Source organism: Polyodon spathula, chromosome 8, assembly GCF_017654505.1.
Source record: "Polyodon spathula isolate WHYD16114869_AA chromosome 8, ASM1765450v1, whole genome shotgun sequence".
Lineage (NCBI taxonomy): Eukaryota > Metazoa > Chordata > Actinopteri > Acipenseriformes > Polyodontidae > Polyodon > Polyodon spathula.
In genome coordinates this window covers 36,333,891-36,353,673 of record NC_054541.1, presented here as the reverse complement: position 1 = coordinate 36,353,673, position 19,783 = coordinate 36,333,891, and the positions used below count along the sequence as shown (strand labels likewise).

The 19,783-nt window shown below is 36.0% G+C and overlaps 1 protein-coding gene across 4 annotated transcripts in view; it reads right to left on the bottom strand.

Moving 5' to 3' along the window:
• The window catches only part of LOC121319875 (exocyst complex component 4-like), a 138,291-nt gene that overhangs the window by 67,607 nt on the left and 50,901 nt on the right, over window positions 1–19,783 (bottom strand). For all 4 annotated transcript variants that reach the window (XM_041257787.1, XM_041257789.1, XM_041257788.1 and 1 more), the window contains exon 10: window positions 15,286–15,382. In XM_041257787.1, coding sequence (XP_041113721.1) covers window positions 15,286–15,382 — 97 coding nt within the window. The remainder of the gene's footprint in view (window positions 1–15,285; window positions 15,383–19,783) is intronic.

The following is a 19,783-nucleotide window of genomic DNA, read 5'->3' as shown; positions in this document are numbered from 1 at the left end:
AATTCTACCCTCAAAGAGATGCTTAAACTACAGTGTCCATCTTTTTCCTCGTCCTGTAAAGGGTTTATTTTTTACGTACAGCTTACACAAGTTTACATGTGATGATGATGCATAATGAAAGAATAACATGATAATGCAATACCTGTTAATACATATATTCTTCACTGTTTTGATGCAGTGCAAACAGTTTTACAATCTGGTGTGCAATAAACGTATCTAAGTAAAAGCAAGTTTGATTTCATTCTGTTCCAGTTGAAAGGTTTAGAAAACATTTTCCAAATGTAATTTGCACATGCAAATGTGTCCATATTAGCATTCAGCAAAGCTTTTATTTTTCATTCTCTTTACAATGTGAAAGGAACAGTTACACTTTGTATGTTAATCAAAAAGAAAACAGTGCCACCAAATCTATTTTTTTTGCAGATTTAAGGCAATTTTGAATATACTCCAACATGTAAACATTACCTAATCAAGAACATACCCCATTTTAATTAAAATTTGATTATTTAAACCTGCCTTTTTCATTTGCTCTGATTTTGCAAATTAATTCATTCGTTGAGTGTAAAGGTACTTAATAAAATGGATGTAAATTCACAGTCCGTGGCTAAGTAGTAAAAATAAATCAAACATCTTCTCTCTATTGTTATACATTTGTGGCAGGGCAGAAGCACTGCCAGTGTAATGTGTGGGTGGGGAATATTTGGTGGCAGAGAAGGGGGCAAATTCCTCCCTGTCAAAACATGTGGGAATGTGGCTGGAGCCGTAAATTGAATAAATGATTAATTAGACTCCAGCCACAGGTGTATAAAAAAATGATCACGGGTGTTAGTTTAGAATTAATGACAGTGAAAGTGCTGTGCTGGGTTTTGTATTGTGAATAAAATGCAGCTTTCTGGTCTCTGAGTCTCACTGCTAACACTACCCCATCACAGCATTATATACAAAATATAACATGAAACAAAGTACTAAATGGTAAAGCAATCTCTAAAGATAGTGAAAAAATGTATTCAATTAAACTGCCATCAGAAATGTAAACCAACATAAAGTTTAAAACAGCAGAACTAAAAGTATTCTTATTAATTGCTTTTTAAAATAGCCTAGCCTATTAAAATGACACCAATCTTGACGTTGTTAAAAGGTTATCAAATCATCAAAAGGCCAGATAATATTCAGAGGCCTCACTGCATATATAGCCTCACTATACGAGATTAAGCCAACACACCTTATAACTAAAATGAGTAGTGAAAATTATAGTTGTACTCAGTGACTTTTTTGTAGGATTTAAATTTTAACAGAAAAGATCAACATACAATAATAGGAACTGTCAGTAATGCAGGCCTCACTATGATACTGCATTACCCAGTCTCATTGTAAAACAAATACTGTGTTTTAAATAAAAGCTGGTTTGCAGCAGCCAAAAAAATAAAATGTCTAAAAATATGGTTGAGTTATTAAATAAATAAATACATACATACATACATAAATAAATAAATATAGCCCTCATATCTTACCAGGTCCCCACCAGACTTTTGTACGGCTTTTCCTAGTCAAGGAGAGATTCATTTTAAACTCACTGGGGTGCATTACCACCCCTTAATCCTAACATGGCTTAATAACCTAAACATGTCCTGCTAGTGCTTGATCCCAGAGGTGATTTTCTGACACCCTTATTTTTTGTCACCAAGTAAAGGAAGAAAAACAAGACACTAAATAGAAAAAATAATAAATGACCAAAATAAATATTTTAATGCTATGACAGAACTGCCCTATAAATAAATTCTGGCCAATGAAGATGTCTGAGCACATTTTATTAATGAATCTCATTGCATCAGAATGAATTTCCATCTGCTTCACCAACACCTCGCTAAACAACTACAGGCTACATTCACAATGGGATGTCGCAAAACTCTGCCAGAAACAGCTATGGGAGCAGCTTGTGGACAGTACTAGATTGCTACCTCAAAAGAAATGAAAAGTCACAACTTCAAGGAAAATAAAAATATATTAATGACACCCAGTCATCTTTACTCAGAGCATGTAACAATTCATACATTTCTACAATTTAAATAAAAAATAAAACATCTACCGAATGCTAATACAGTATTGAACACCAGCACAGTATAAACACACCGAGTTTACCTAGCAACAATTACAGAATGTGAACTGTAGATAAACCGCACCATCACTACAATGATCTGAATTGCACTGAATGTAGATAGCTCTGGGTGTAAAAGCAAAGCTGCTAATGTCATGCAAGCAATACTCTTAAAATTTAATTTCTCTTTCTTTTCAGAAACACCTAAAAAGCAGATTGTCACTCTGCACGCTTCCCTAAGTAGGCAGGTTTCAGATGATCTCTGCATTTGTAACTAAGGTAACCTTATAACTAATAATCTCAACTTCATCAAGCTTTTTAGAGCTGACTAAGCTAGCCAGGAAGATGCATTTAGTTTGAACACTGGTTCAAAGAAACACAAGTTGAAAAAAAAAGAGGAAATGCATCCTTATTGCTTTCCCTTTTTTCATTCAAGAGAAACTTGGGAGACAGCTGGGAGGCACAATGTGGAGAGAGGAATCCAAAGAACTTGAGCCTTGAAGATCACACTGCTGCCAGTCCCCATATGGTCAGATTAGTATTTTGCTTTTAATTAGAAAACTTCTGTCCAAAAAATAATTCATTTGTTGGCTTGGCTTACTGACGTAGTTGCTGTCCTTCTGTCTTCCAGTCTCTTTCTATAAATTCAGTTTGTGTTCGCATGGCCTTTAGCCATAATAAAAAATGCTTGCTATGACCCTCCGGATGTAATAAAAATAATATGGCTACATTATTTATATATATATATATATATATATATATATATATATATATACACACACACACACACACACACACACACACAATGTATTTGTTGTGGCTTTATTCAGACACAGGGTAAAACAATAATTGTATTTTTTAAAAAAGCAGTTACATAAACTTTTCAGCAATTCTTCAGCTTAAAATTAACAATTTTCTTAAACATTTACCCTGTACAATTTACTAGAAGGGCTGTTTCACTTATATACAATTTGCATAGATTTTACTCCTCAAGCTCCACTCTCTCTCTCTCTTAGTGTCTTCGGTCCTGCAATCTATATTTCTTAAGATAATAAAAACATCTAATGCAATGCCATTACCAACCCAGCTGGTCCCTGTGGAACAGTAATCATCTAGGCACAGTCGTTGCTAATGGAAAATGCTGTCATCAATTCAGTGGGAGTCAAATATGGGAGGAAAATAAATACATTAAAAAAACACATCATATATGTCTGTGCAACCTTTTCCACTTGAACTACATGTATCCTGACTTTTTGCTTCTTGGATTCCAGAAAGAAAACAAGAGAAAATTGCCTGGGATTTTTAGTTTCTATGTACACATGAATAGCAAACACAGAGTACACTGTATTAGCCCTGCTTTTATTAAGGGATCTGTTCCTTTAAGAAAAGCCCAACACTAATTATAGTGCTGCTGGACTAAGGGGGTGCATTTTGTGATTGGCGAGAGTGGGAAGTGTGCTTGTAGCTCCAAGTAACCATAGCAAAGTTAAAACAATAATTCAAGCCGTCTTAAAAATAAGGGGTTAAGACAGAGGCCTCAGTCAAAAAGGGACTGTGAAAATGCATTGGATCTACAATACCAGGAATATATATTTCCTGGATCAAAACACAGGGGGAGACTTGCCCACCCTAAGATTTTCATTGGGATTGGACATTTTTTGGAGTGACAAGTACCAAATATGTTTTGTTTTGTGACTGTTTTGAGTCAAAGCAAGGTTGCTTTTGTTTTCCGTAATAATATAATAAGAGTGAGGAATTAAGAAATATATACAAAATGGAAGTTTGTTCTTGAAGAGAATAATTTAGTAAAGCAATTTTGTTGTTGTCGTTTTTGTTGTTAGTATTAACCCTTATGGTTTTACTTTTGTTAATTGCTTCAGTGTTTTGGTTGGACAATTCATTATTTGTGTATCTGAAGACTGGGAAGGGATGGATGCTCAGTTTATCTGTTGGAACTGGACAACATGACCTGAAGAGCATACCAGTCCCAGTCCAATTACTTCTTAGAACATGACCCACTACAAACTACTGGACTGTTGTGGGGCATTTTGAAATGTGGGCAATTCCTTGTGTGGAGTGCTTCATTGTGATAACAGTACATGTTATTTATAATCTGAAAAGCACATTTCTTTTTTGCTTATACTGCACGCACACACACACACACACACACACACACATTAGTTTTCTGACTATTGAGAGATGCATTTTAATAGCTTATGGATTTCTTTTTCCCCAAAAAGTTCAAGTTTATTCAAGTTCATAGTAATCTAAATGTAAACTCAAGTACTGAAATGAAAATAATGACACAAAATTATAAAGTGATTAATACAGCAATTGATGCAAACAACATTTATTTTGTATTCTCTCTCTCAACCTCCCACCAAGGTCTCCTTAAAATCAAACATTTAAATTCTGGCACGTAGTTTACCCTGCGCTAACAATATTTTGTTACTGATGATCAAAGTGCTGATAGTATGCTGTGACTAAAGGGAGCTGCAGAAAAACATAATTACTGGAAACCACTCTGGAACATAACAGATGCTGCCCTTCCACCTTTCTGGATCAATGGGGGCATCCTTTAATGCATAATGAAAATATATTTCAATATGAAAAGCTAAGAATGTTGATCCTAAATCCATTAAATGTTTACAAGGGAGTGGAAAAGAGCTTGTCTAATGTGCATGCAATTCATAATGAAAAGTACAAAGGAAAAAATCTTGACAAAAAAAGCAGATTTGATCAACATTTTGTGAACACCAGCCAAGGTCTAACATCAAGTGAACCAAGTCTAAACTTAATATGACGGAACAGCATTGCATTCAACAAGGCTTGAGCCATTATACCGTATGTGAAGTCTGGCGTTTGACAATGGGCTTGTACATGCTTGCAGGGTCTTGTGTTTCCATAAAACAGGCTGCTGGAGTTGTGTAATTCACTCAATACTATACAGTAATAACTACTTAACAATGCATTTATTTTATAAGAACTAGGATGAACTAGAATGGCAGTGAAGCCAATTGTTCTTTAATTTGGTTAGAAACTGCTCATTTTCTGTCACGTTATATAGAAAGGCACTTTGTAAATAGCTATTTTATATTTATAAATGGTAAAAGCTTTTATCAATCTGCATCCAGCCCTTGGATTTCTAAAGTAAGTAGACTGAGAGCTTTCATGGACCAGGTAAGATGAAACAGCCCACATACGATAGTGTAGTTGAGGAGTTATTACAGTATCTGATTGATTTTTAAATTTGAAAATTAAAACATGCTCCCCAATCGATCAGTACAGCAGTTCAGTAAAAGAAGAGAATTGTGCTGGATGTGTTTCTTTCAGGATTTTAAGCCCAATGTAATATGCACATATTGACCAATCCATTGTCCTCTGACTGTGCCTCCGTGTAACTCTCTCAATATTTGTAATTGCATTCAAATCTTATTTAGCAGCAAGTATCTTTTAATGGACATTTTTCCACTTTGTTGAAATTAGATAAAGGCAAGTCTATTGTATTGCCAATACTATTCAGCTGGCTGTTTCATCAATAAATGAAGGCTCTGTGCTAAAAGGTTAATTTAAATACACTTTGGCACAGGTAGAAGGTTTTTTTTTGGGGGGGGGGGGGGGGGGGGGGGGGGTAAATTAAATCGCTCATCGATTGTCTGCAGCGCACAATTTTAGTTGCTCATCGATCGGACTGCAAGAAAGAGACAATTGTATGAAAGAAATGGTTGAAATGAGGGTCCATTACTGTTTAAAGATATTGAGGGTGGGCCCACATGAGACTTTAGATGTCTTGATTCCACCTTTCCACCTTTCTGTCGCCACACTGTAAAGATCTCAGTCCAGATGTACATTTTAATAAAGATTAAAAGAAATTAAGAAATCCTTGAGTCTAATTTAGAGTTGGAACAATTGAAAATCGTAGCATATTATTTTATATTTTATTATTGAAAATCTAAATAGCAGAGATAACCGTGACAGTCAATTAAAGCTTAAGTAAAAGTAGCGTACCACTGCTACAGAAATGTTTTGTTCTTTAGTGCAACCTATAGAAAATCTCTCAGATCTGTCTGTAAAGAGATGTTAAATAATCTCCCAATGGGACAGAACAGTGGCTTTGGTTAAAAAGGCATGACGTGAGAACACTAACCAGAGAGGAAATGCAACAAAAATCAATAGGTTTGCAATTACTGAACATGTGGTTACTATTTTTTTTTTTTTTACCAACAATATCTTTAACTGAGTCCCTTTTAAAAGCAGTAATGTAAAATAAATGAGACCAGTCAAGTTAATTCAACACAATTGTATGTCTCAGTAACCTGTCTCAATCTGGATTAATGAATTACATCTCTACTTCAATAATCAAACAATGTTATTATCAGAAATAAAGCCACTGACCTAGAAAGGGTAGAATCAAAAGCTTTAATGATTTGTCTCTCTAATCTCTCAGGTAAAACTAACAAAGAGTGTCAGTTACAATGAACATGATAATGCAATACCACACAAGAATACACCAGCAAAATGTAAACCTGTTAAAATCTGAGTCTTGGCATACATTTCCTGTTCAAGCCAAAATTGTGGCAAAGATCATCCTCTGAGAAAATGTGGTTTGTTCTTTATGCCAGTGCATGCAGAATTGTCCATGTGTTCAATTTGGACCTGTATATCTTTTTCATGGCCAAATTGAACTGTGTTATACTGACCAATTGTGAAGGAGATCAGCATTGTAGTACTGATAATTCATAAATTTGTTCCAATGCTAGATCAAAAAGCAATGTCAACCTGAGTCCCACGCTGACAGTTTAAGATTACATTAGGTGTGGGGGATTTGAACAGACCATGAGAGGTAATGCAGAGATTCAATCATGTCCCGATTTCCAGGGCTCAAGTGTGTCACCAAAACAAAATACTGAACTGCAAACAGTTAAAGCAAGGCGAGTAAAGAAGAGCTCTGCTTTGTGAACTCATTCTAATGACTAATATCCATTTCTTAACCACTAATGTTAACTTATACCTATAAGCTAAGATAGATAGGATAGATAGATAGGATAGGATAGACAGACAGATAGATATGGTGGGGGGAAAAAAGAGAGAAAATGGGTGCTGAATTTTAATTGTCTAAAAATTCAGATATGCACGCTTCAGCGTCAAGCACCACATTTAGCATTCCATTCCAATTCTAGTTCCAATTCCGGTTCCACATTGCAGGTGGCACATGTCACCCTAACAAGAATGTTACTGTCGTTGCTGCTTGGGCCTTGTATCTTATACAGTGGTAGAAGTAGGTCCATTATGGAGAAGAGTTTCGGTTGCACAACATATTCCAATAAGGCCAAGGTGTCCTTTCTAACCCTTGTTAAATTAAAATCTAATAAAGCAAATACACTGTTGCTCGCAATACTCTTTGCCAGCAGCACAAACTAGGGAATAAAGTACCACCATGAACCACAAAGATCCTGAAGTGACACTGATACAGTGTCCTGATGCAGGTAAGCTGTAATTTTAAGTGGACTGCAGCTGAAAAGCATGGTAATGCAAATCAGCTTCATTTTCAACCAAAGGGTTAGACTGATTGACAGTCAGATTAACCTGTAACAGGTGGGCAGAGACTTTTGCTTAACAGATAAATTAAAGATAAAAAGCAAGTGGAATTTAGCTAGCTTGATAAATATATTAAAATTCAGAATAGCTAGAAAATACATGCCTAACATCACAGTTAGGCATGTTGGCAATTTTAAAATATTAGAATTACTAACTCTGCTTAATGAGTATGGTCAGACTAGGAATGCATTGTGACACATCACAATGGCAGTCCTAACACACTACATTAGAAATATCATTTACATTATTCAGACTTTTCTGAAACTGAACACAGACACACACTGACATAGAGATTTCTGAAAAAAACAAACTAAAAACTGAAAGCTGCTAATGAGGTAACCACTGCTAGTTTACAAACACAGTTTCACACTACAGGGATGCAGTACAGCTGTAAATACAGACACACAACCCCAATTCTCAAACAATTATCTGTCCTCAAATTTTTAAGAAAAGGTCTGTCAAATTGCTTCTGAAAGCAACTGGCTTAGTCTATGATCCTCCACAGAATAACCAGCTCAGCATTATCCTAGAGCAGACATCTGTGACTATGAATCATGTCACTAACTCAATTTATCACTACCAGACCTTTGAGCAAGTATGCTCATTTGTGATGAAGCAGCACCATCCTCTTGCTCTGGGAGGGCTATCAAGTGTCAAGGGTTTATTTTGCACAGGTCAGTGGAGATGCTCAGAAATGACAGCATCCAACAGAATAGTGCCCTGTGCACCCAGAGCTGGCATCCTTTTGTATTGGGTGCTTGTTAAGACACTAACAGGGATTTAAAACTGTGACAGATTAAGAATTGAGTGTGTCAACCAGGCACTTCAAACCATGAAGCAATAGTTCTCTGCCATCGTAAATGTAGCAAATAAAGTAAAAACTGTAACGCTTTGTTCCTTTTAAAAGTTTTGAGACCTGCTGACCGTGAGAGGTCAGCTTCTTGCTTGGCTAGAGAAATCTTTAAAATAAAACAAATTGTGCCGAAACACATCAAACAGCAGGGTGCTTGCGCACTTCTGCAGGCTAATAGCTCTGTGAAGAGCTGACACCCTCAGAACAGCCTCCAGCCGTGCTTCTATGAGTTACTGCGACCTTGTATGTCCGGAAACAGCAACAAGTGCGCATCTGTGTGCCTCCTGGGCTGCCTGGTAAGGATAAGCCACTGCTCCACTTTTCTTAGTAATAAAGCTTGTTCCAAACAAAGTGACATATCTACCAGGCTCTGCCACTTCAATTCAAAACTAAACAATCTAACACAAGGCTGTCTGACATGCAACACAAGTAAGACCAGCTCTACCTATGTACCGTCACAGGTGCCACTGGAAGACAAATCCCCTTTACATTGAGCACGTTAGGAAAGACAAAGACAGAACTGTCAAAGACAGTACGATAAACACTCACAGCATGTGACAGTGGTGGCATCATTGTAGTGGACTGCCTTAGCTTTTTTTTTTTTCTTTTCATAATGTCTGGGATAGAAAAGAGACAGCCATACCAGGCTTATGCATTTTGTACTTGTATTTTTTTAAGATTTAGACAACAGTTCCAGAACACGGTTTGTTCCAGAGCATGGAAGATGAAAAAAATGCTATTATGTTAAAAAAAAAAAAAAAAAAAAAAAAAAAAGTACTTAGATATGTGACAAGGCTGTGGATTACTGATTTCTAAGATATCATACAAGCTCTGATAATGTGAATACTCTCTAAGAACATAAGAAGAACACAAGAAAGTTTACAAGGGAGAGGAGGCCATTCAGTCCATCTTGCTCATTTGGTTGTTAGTAGCGTATTGATCCCAGAAACTCATCAAGCAACTTCTTGAAGAATCCCAGGATGTCAGCTTCAATAACATTACTGGGGAGTTGGTTCCAGACCCTCACAATTGTCTGTGTAAAAAAGTGCCTCCTATTTTCTGTTCTGAATGCCCATCTCCATTTGTGACCCCTGGTCCTTGTTTCTTTTTTCAGGTTGAAAAAGGCCCTTAGTCGACATTTAGGGCAGCTTGTGCAGTAAGGTTGTATGATGGTCTACTGTACATATTGCTAAATTTTTAACAAAATTAACTTATGAGTCTTACCTATGCATCATGCCTCCAAAATTACTTTTCTTTAAAACAAGGACTGAACCCTACAGAGCACACAATTTCTTTAAATAGTACAATACAAAAAAAATATTCAGACATTAATGGCAGTTACGTTGGCCGGGGAATAAAGCTGGGTAGAGCTTTTAATTTAAACTTCACATTAGGATTTTATAATGTGTCTGCTATAAAATTTGAATTTAAAAGTATGTTGGTGTAATTTAAACAGCATTATTGACAACTGTCACTGCAGTGTGTCTCTGATTAAGAAGAACTCTTCTTCAAATTCTTCAAATACTAAACCTTCAAGCAAACTGTAAACAGCATTTGAGCAAAATAACCACTCAGTATTACTGCAAACACCATAAAAAGGTAAGGGGACAAAAAAATTGAAGCTACTCATCCTTTTAATATGTGAATAACATTTTAAATACCGTGTATGCCACTACACCTTTATATGCCTCAACAAATCGATGATAGCATTTCAAATATTTTAAAATAGTATAAAAGGCACGAGAAATGTAAACTGAAAATGATGAAGTACATTACACACCATGTGTACCCTTTCCCAGTACAGTTAGAAGACATTTCCAACTGAAAAGAAAACAAAAAACAGTAGGCCTACATAAACTGAACTCGGAGGCTGACAAGCATTCTGAATGTCACAGCCAAGCACTGCAATTCAAATAACAACGAAACAACATTACAAATGACCTGAATCTAGAACATATTTAAAAGGTTACTGCACAAGCAAATACAAAAAACATGCATTCTGTCTTAGGTTTGACACCTTAAAAGATAGCATCTGCTTATACACACTGGACCACATTGTCTCCAGTCTGCCACAGTATAGCTACAAGCACTAGAACAAAAACCCATTCCTATGTTTTTTGACATATCCTGTAGGCGACAGAGACCTGTCATAAAAGTGTGATATTCTCAAAGGTTTGCTGACAAAGCCCCATCGCATCCGCATGCTATTCTGTCTGAAGCTAATCACAGGCAGATCCGCAAAGCTCTGTAGTCACTTGCTATTATATCAGATTATTTGGTTTGTGGCAACAAATGCGCTTCATAAATGAAATCATTCTGAATAACTTACAAAAAAGTAAAACACACACCAGCGTAACTTAGTTTTGAAAGACAATATTGAGCTGAATTAGAAAAAAATAACATATTGTGAGTAAATGTCCTGTGAATCTTTGAAAATATTAACCCAAAGTTTAAACTATAAGTATTCAGTTCACTATTTGTAACACTATGTAGAAACTTTCCAATTTAGAGATAGCCTGAAGGTCTCATTCACTTCAGTCCAGTGTGTCCGTGTGGTTGGACTTTGCAACATGTTTTCAATGTCTACTTTAAATAGTTCATCCTCAGCTTTTCTTTCAAGAGACAGAAAATCTATTTATTTCCCAAAGGCCTGTAATTAAAAAAAAAATCTAAATAATGTCACTAACAAGGACATGCATATAAAGTATATGGCTTTATTTTTTTGTAATTCTGTGACTAGCCTATTTTAAGTGACTTTAGACTTGAGATAATGGATAATAAGCACATGCGTTCTAACTTGTTTTGGCAAAAGTAGTAAAATATGAAGGAGACTATAGTTGTAGAAAGGAAACTAAATATTGAATATACAGTACTGAATTGGAATATTACATTTTGCGGTTTAATTAAAATATAACACAAATCTTCCATTAAGTTCTGAATTGTAAAATATATGTTGAGGAACAGCATTTGGAACTCTAGAACTAAAAGATACTTATCATAATATTCAACAGCCTTGAAATGAGTTCAGTAAAGCCAGTTATGAGTCTGTTGCTGTTCAGTAATGTAAACACATCTATTTCAAAACAGCTTGCTACTTCCTTAAACAGATAAACACCAGCTTGCTTATTCAATATGACTTACTTGCCACTGACTGTTAATACAGGACTACTGTTTGTGCCATTTCACTGTCAGTCAAGACCTTTCCTAAAGGTCTTTAAAGCCTGTCATTCCTAATCAATCCAGCACTGTCATTGCAAGTGTATAAAGAAGAAAACCTCAACTTTCCCTTCATATTTACACTGACCTATTAAAAATAAATAAATAAATAACGATTTCCCCACAAGTAAAGCCAGCTATCTTAAAAAAAAAAAAAATTTAAAATATATTTTTTGAATGCGCAGGAGATGGGTGACATTTACCGTAGGGCTTGAAGAAAAATGATAAAAAGTCAACTTTGATCATATTTCAAGCATATTTTATAAAAGGCCATGTTAGGTGGCAACATTTAATACCAACTAGTATGCAATTGTCAGATGACCAGAGTGTCTTGAATTGAAAACTTTATTGTGAAAAAAAACTTGATGAATAAATACTTAAATACTTAAACAAATAAATAAATAAATAAAAACCTGTCAGGTAGTTTTCTCTGAAATGCCAATCCCTTGAATGTTAAATTCCATATACTGTACAGTGTTGTTTATTTCAGAAAACGTGAAAATGTAAAACGTAAAACATGTAATTTTTAGCAACAAGAAAACTGACTAAATATCACTCTGTTTTCATTAACAAAAACAAACGTTTAAAATGGCATCAATCCTTTTCGATGCCAACCTGTAACAGCTATAGGTAGACTTTCAAACACTCATTATTCGTTATTAAATGCTGTACTTTATATAAAAGAAAACAAAAAAAAAACCTGTGTGAGCATGCTGTAAGCTTTCATTAAAACATGTGTGTGTGCATGCTGTAAGCTTTCATTAAAACATGTGTGTGTGCATGCTGTAAGCCTTCATTAAAACACATGTCTGCGTTCACACTGTAAGCTTTTATTCATGGCCTTAAAAAAAGAGTACCCAGTCCAGTATCAATGACAGGAAGGAAAGAATTTGAAGTTGGCAACATTTTCCTCACACAATGTATTAGGAGTTCACTGGAACCACATGTTAAACACAGATGGTGAATTTAAACTGTCCTAGTACAGGTGCGTAGAATTTTTTAATAAACTCCAAGTATGCATGTAACCATTTAAAGAACACCCATGTGTGCTGAAGACTTTTGTTGATCTGTGCCTCCTCATTGAGCGGCTAGAGTTACACACATGACATCAAATTAGCGCCTTCCTTTTTCATGAAGCAGTCACTCACAGTGCCGACTTGCCTTTTGGTGTCTGTGCCATGTGAAACCATTTAATTGTATATTGATTTTAATAAACAATAACCGACGTTTACGCAACTTAGATCCAATAGGCTTTGACACCCTGTACCCTATCAGGATCACTGGCATTTTCAACAACAATTATAACCATTGCTCTACCCCCCCCCCCCCCCCCCCCCCCAGCTATGGCATCTGTTCACAAACTGGCTTGTAATAAATACACCCTACTTTAGCCTGCCCTCAGATCAGCTGAGCATATGCAAAAATGATTACTGAGTTGAAGAGCTATGCGCCTTTCAAAATGTCAGCTCAGTCAGGGCTGAAAATTGGTTTGAATACCATTCAGATGTCAAAGGTGGGCCCACCAGTCAAAAAATATTACCACTTACCTGAGCAGATACAGTTTTTTAGCTAAATGGCTGCTGACTAGCAACAAAGCAGTCAAATATATTTAACAGCAGTGCTCTGTGTAATATGTTCACCAACAGCTAGATTTTTCCAAACCGAAAAACCAAAGCCAACAATTGCATAAAATTCCCAACCAAATGATACCAATGAAAGTAAACCAAAAAAATGATACAATGAAAAAGCACTGGCAGCCTCAGCACGATGCCAGAGGCATTTTCGGGAGCTCATCACAAGCTTTGATCCATGTTGACAGCTCATATTAACATTCCTTAATGATTTTAACATGGTAACATAAATCAAAAGTTATGGCAAGACTTTGCCCTCAGTAGGGACAACCACAGCATTATACTTGGTTTGGATATTCACATTTCTAGGGCTGTTTTCTTTTTTAGATTTGTTGATGAAAGGTGCTGGTGCTAGCAGGCATACACAAACATTCAGCCTGACATGAACCTTTTGTTAAAAAGATACATCACAAGAAGTGAAGTTTGTGAGTTTAAAAAAAAAATACTGTATAGACCGAATAAAAACAATGTAATAATGATGCCAAACTTACTAAATGGAAAAATGTTGAAAGAAAATACAATGTTAATTGAAGTCCCGAACCATTGTGAAACTGGAAAAAGCATTAAACTGGGCAAAGCTGCAAAACAAGTCAAATCTCTGTTGACAAATATCTGGAAGCTGCTTTAAATGAGATACTTCTGTATGCAGGTCAGTTTCTTTTTATTAAGGGCGCTTCATTTACTGTACATGTATTGAAATTAGTTTTGTTTGATTACTCTGTTGCTGCATTCTATCACCATATTGGCTGAATTCAAGTGCAAGGGCTTACCATAGAATTATATACATTATAGTAACGGCTATAATAAAGCATCATACTAAATGAGAACTTTGCATATGTTTTGGGAGGGGGAGTTCCAGCTTTAGTCTTTGCTGACTAAATCAAGGTGAGATTAGAAGCGTTTCCTCATCAGAAACTATTTGAAAATGCTGCTACACATCTCAGACACTTTGAAGCCGACTTCTGTAACAAACTTACCTGGTGTACAATAACAAAACACCTACTCCATAACTGTACACTAAATCGGTAAATCGGTAAAACAAGGATTTCACGAGAATCAAGGGAGTACATTTTAACAGTATAGGTTTATCAGTTTTAAACTTTCATTTCACTTTAATTTTAGGGAAAATCGAATTGGACGTCAAATAGAGCTGAAATAGTTGATCAAAAACCAAACTGATCATAACCGACTTGCATCCCTACCACAGAAGAAACTGATATTCTACGAAATCAAGTAGGGTTTGGTGAGCTTGGTCTCTACCAACCAAGATAATCTAATGAATACCATTTAGCTACATGAACTATTCCCTCTGTGACTTTGCACAAACGGTTGACAACAGCAATAGACCATACACCTATAATCAGTGCAGAAACATCAGTTTTGTATGAATCTGACAAGCCGCTTCATATTTATCTGATAGGGTCTTTCAGATCATAGAAAGCAACAACATAACATTCGATTTCAGAGATATCCAATTCAAATCAATGTACGTGTATATAAAAAGCTTTACACAAACAAATTTCAATTCCACAGCTCACGGAAATGCAAGTGAAGATGTGCAGCCACAGGAGCTGTTAAAAATGTTACTTCTATTGTTTAAAAAGTCAATTATGAGTCCCCAGCAAAGTTCAGCCTCTTTATGCGAACTGGCGTCGTCCAAGCTGTATGACTGCTCCTGCGCTCCCAGCGGCAGCGCTTTAACTGGATGAGCCACCCGGGGACCCATAAGTAACATCTTTTATTGCATACACTGAACTACAATATTTCTTTTAAAATCAAAACATTTTATTGCCATCACACGCTACCTTTATTATTATTTTTTATGCTAAGTGCCAGGCCTGTTCCAAGTAATTTGCGTTGGTGTACTGGGATTAACACACAAACACACATACCTCAATAAAGGATGGAAAATCACAGTGATATTTCTGGCCCCAGGCTTGCAGACAAACTTGGTCTCTCCTCCTTCAATAAGGTTGTCATCAGCACCACCTAATTAAAAAAAAAAAAAAATAATAAAAAAAAAACACATGAAATCTGAGTCATTTCTTATTGCTGCTGATAAGCCATGTAAATCATATCAGACATAATCAGAATTATGTTTCTTAATCAAATTATAAATACACTACAGCATGTAGAAGCAATCCAGTCCTCCCAATGTGAAATCCACATCAGCTACAAAAGTACATCTCCCAAGATTAAATGTTACCCAGTTTAATGGAAAAAACTGAGGCTCCCATTTTGAAACAGCTTCATCGTGCTATTGAACAGCAAGTGCCTGTCTTCTGGTCTGGAGAGAACATTTTTGTACGCATAGACCTGTCTGTGGAATGATGATTTGGCCTTTTTTTTCTTGGCTGTCCTGATATAAAATGCTATCTTAATAATTCATTAAAGAAATAAAATGCTTTTATAAATGGGGTAGTTGAATGGCTGAAATATCAAGTCATCAGAAGAACAAGAGGGTTGTTTAAAACCTGTTGAGGTACAAATCTTGGTAACTTAGTTCCAGGCAGGACGGTCTGTCATAATTAAACAAATACCCAACGCTGAAATACCTGATAAATAGCTGACCATTTGAATGAGTCGAAGGCTGTTTGAAACTAAACTCATGCACAGTGAAAGCCTGGTAGAGGGCATGTAACATCCCAAACAACCACCCTATTGGGCTAGTAGGCGTTGTTGCTTTTCAAACAACTTGATATACAGTAATCTATCATGTATTCACCCGTCACATATCCACCCTAACTGTTTAGATGCCATGATTAAGCTCTTATGCAAAAAGCTGCAAGAAAGGGAAAGCGAGTTGTGTTTACAATTGAGAGTTGTTGTTTTTTTTTTTTTTTTCGTAAACCTAGAGTATGCATTTTGCTACGGTGTTAATTACCCGACACTAATGTAAGTGTATACAGCATGGTAGCAGGGCAAGAGCCCTGTGCATGAGCAGGGTTTTCTGTTTAAATGTATATTGTAAATAATGTGTATTTATTGTAATTAATTAATGAAGTACCTGTTGCTCCTGGGAAAGCCTGTCTACTGTGTGCGATTACCAGCTGTGGATGAATCAGCAGGTAGGTGTGTTACAGCAGGGCGTCACATAAAAAGGTTAAATTTATTCACCTCGGTTCGGGGATGCTGCAAAACCAAACCCAACTGGGATAAAGAAGATGACATTTGCCAAAGAGTGTGTGTGTGTGTGTGTGTGAACCAGGGTTTGACACCAAAGAGTGAGTAAGCAAGTCAAAACCGTCGACAGCCGGGCGAGTAGGCAGAGCTCATGTTTATTGAACAGAGGAGTTCAGAGACTGTAGATCCAACCTACATTTTCGTACACTGTGTTGTATGAGCTCCGTGCTCTACCATTGCTGGTAGTGTCACCTGAGCCTGTTCAGTGTGTTGATATGTAAATAAATCCTGCGGGGCGTATCATCTTCAACCTCCGTCTCAATCTCCTGCCTGTTACTCAGCAGTGAATGCACGCACCCACATTGCGACGGCTATTCTGTCACAAGCTTTAATACCCTGTATCTTTCTAAACAAGGGATTTAAGGGAGCTCCCTAATAAAATATGAATCTCAAAACAATACTTGTGTGAATATAGTAATTGTTACAGCTGTGTATAATGGTATTTCAAACAGGATTCATTTATCTGCCTTTTTACATATCCATCCTTACTCTGGTCTCACCGCAGCGGGACACTAACCTAAGCTAACCTAAAAGCAGACCAAAAACAAAATATAAATAAATATAAAAAAACAGTAAATACAGAAAAGAAAACAAATGGTACAAATTAGAGCATATTGGTGATTATTTTAAGCAACATTGAAAAAACAAAGACAGCATATCAGTATAGGAAATGACCTGGTTTAATTAAAAAATGTGTAAATATTATCTTTTTTTTTTTTTTTAATTCAGGATCATCCATAATTAGAATGCAATAAAAAGCAATGCCTTTGCCCACAATTACAATGAGGCTCTGTACAAGTGACACTTTGTTGTCAGTGTTAAATTACCCTAGTTGATTAATAAACCTGGCCTCCCCAATTTGTTACAAAGACTGTGCCACTCCTATTGTCTGGAACTGAACCTGACACTAACTGTGTTAATAAGGAAATCCTTGCTCTGGAAATCACTCAGGCAGAGACTAGAAAATCAAGTGTAGAGCTTCTGTCTTCCTTATTACCTCAAGTCAACCTGAACTAATCAATATAATTGACAGAGAATGAATTAAAGCCAGTCAATAAAGGTTTCCAAAATGGTAAAACTATACATGCCTTAGTGCACCAATGAATATAAATACAGCTACTGGCAAACTAGCATCTCTTATAAAACTGTGACTATATTATTTATTGGATTATGCCATTGTATAATTTGTTAATCAAATTGCTTTTAGCAATGCTCCTGTGTTACTTCACGATTTGATAATTCACAGATGTGGTTAATTCACGCTGACACCATGTTGTTATTAAATTGTACATGTACAATACTGCATAAGGGCCATTCACTAATGAACTGTCCAATATTTCACAATATTTTATGTGCAAGACAGGTAGCAAAATATGAAGGTTTCACAGTCTATGAAATTACTACAACTCAGCCATTATTTGTATTAAAGAAAAGAAAATTCAAGTCTGGGTTAACTTCTTTGTCTCTCCTATGCAATGCTTATTGTACATTGTGGGAAGTACCAAGGGCAAAATCATGAATAAAAATTAAAATGGACAAAACTAGATAACATAATATACTAAATTTTTATTATAGAACGGTATTCATCAAAATGTTGCCGTTCTTAACCTTCATGGGAATCATGCTTTTTTGTGCAAATAGAGAGTTTACAAATTTGACACAAAATATAATACCAGTAGACTATTCTCTACATAATTCAAAATATGAAAAGTGAATTAAGACACATCCAGAATTGACCTGTAACTTAAATAGCTGCTCTCTTTGTCAAGTTTCATACTATTCATCATTGTAAAAAAACAACTTCTCCACATTTGGGCATTCACTTTTCTGAAAACCGATTCCTGTTGCTAAGTGGGAACAAAACCCACGTCCAATTTTCTATTCTTTTCCAGCCATTCTTCACTGCCAATTCAATTAAGACTCAATTACGCCTCAAAAAAATACAGTAGGTGGATTGGTTGTGCTCAGATGAGAAATTCTAGCTCCCCTGCACTAATTCTGTTAGCTCTCTCTCAGTGCCTTAAACTTTAATACAAAGCAGCCTTCCTCTTGAGAACATGCCTGACATTTGAGAGAAACAGTCGCTACGGTGCAATGAAATTCAAACGCTGATAACAGGCATGGTAATTGAAACCTCAATGGATATTAGCCCAATCAGGAAAACAGCCAGGGCTTTAATCACCATGCCTCCCCCATGAGCAGGAACTTGGAAACCTTGTTATTCCACAAGCTGACCCAAACATGGTTGTTAACCAAAGTCCCAAGCAGTGCACAGGTTGTTTTTTTTTTTTTTTTATTTAAAAAGAAAGAAAATGTCATTATGTTACACATCAGTCCTTACATAGTATTAGAAGTGGAAATACTACACTGGTCCCCATATTCTTCTGTTGAATCCTTCTGCTGATATTTTGTACATCACTTGAGGATACTGTATACAGATTCAGAGACCATGCTAAATAGATTAAACGTTCCAGCTGATTTGTGGTTCCCAATCACTTTATGTGTTTTAGTTCAAATTAACAACAATGGTTTAGCTGCAATCAGACTGTGTGACCCAGAGTTGAGCTACCTTAATGCAAATGTTTATCTATAGCAGTATATTTTAAATATTTGCATATACTAAACTAACAAAATGAAATCTAAAGATAAACCAGCATACCAAAATGAGGAGCCATGATAATGTTAGTACAGCTAATAGGTAAGAAAAGTGTAAAGCATTAGATAGCATTACTTTAAAATGATTACATTATACTACATTCTTATTATCCATAATTATAAAACACACAACAGTGCTGAATTTAGAAATAATAAAAATCGTAAAACTAGCTGACAAATGTTTTGAAGGTTGGCATGGGCTCCATATTTGCCGGATTGTAAACATAAAACACAGTGCATGGTGGGATAATGTCATATTAAGTCTCACAGCTCATTGTGCTGCTAGGAACTGTAACAGGACTATTTTAATATTTTTTGTACACATAAGCCAGACTACAAATGAAACGGTACTTTAGTGCGGACGCTTTGAGATGGATTAATTAAAACGTTCTTAAGTACAGTTCTCGAGATCAGTAATCTAGTGATGACAGGGCCTTAGAGTGATGGCCATACATACAGTTGTAGGGACGATTTAGTGGAATTATTTTGTCAGCACTATCTGTTTAAGTCAACATCGTGCATCTGCTTTGAATATTAGGAATATTCTTGTTT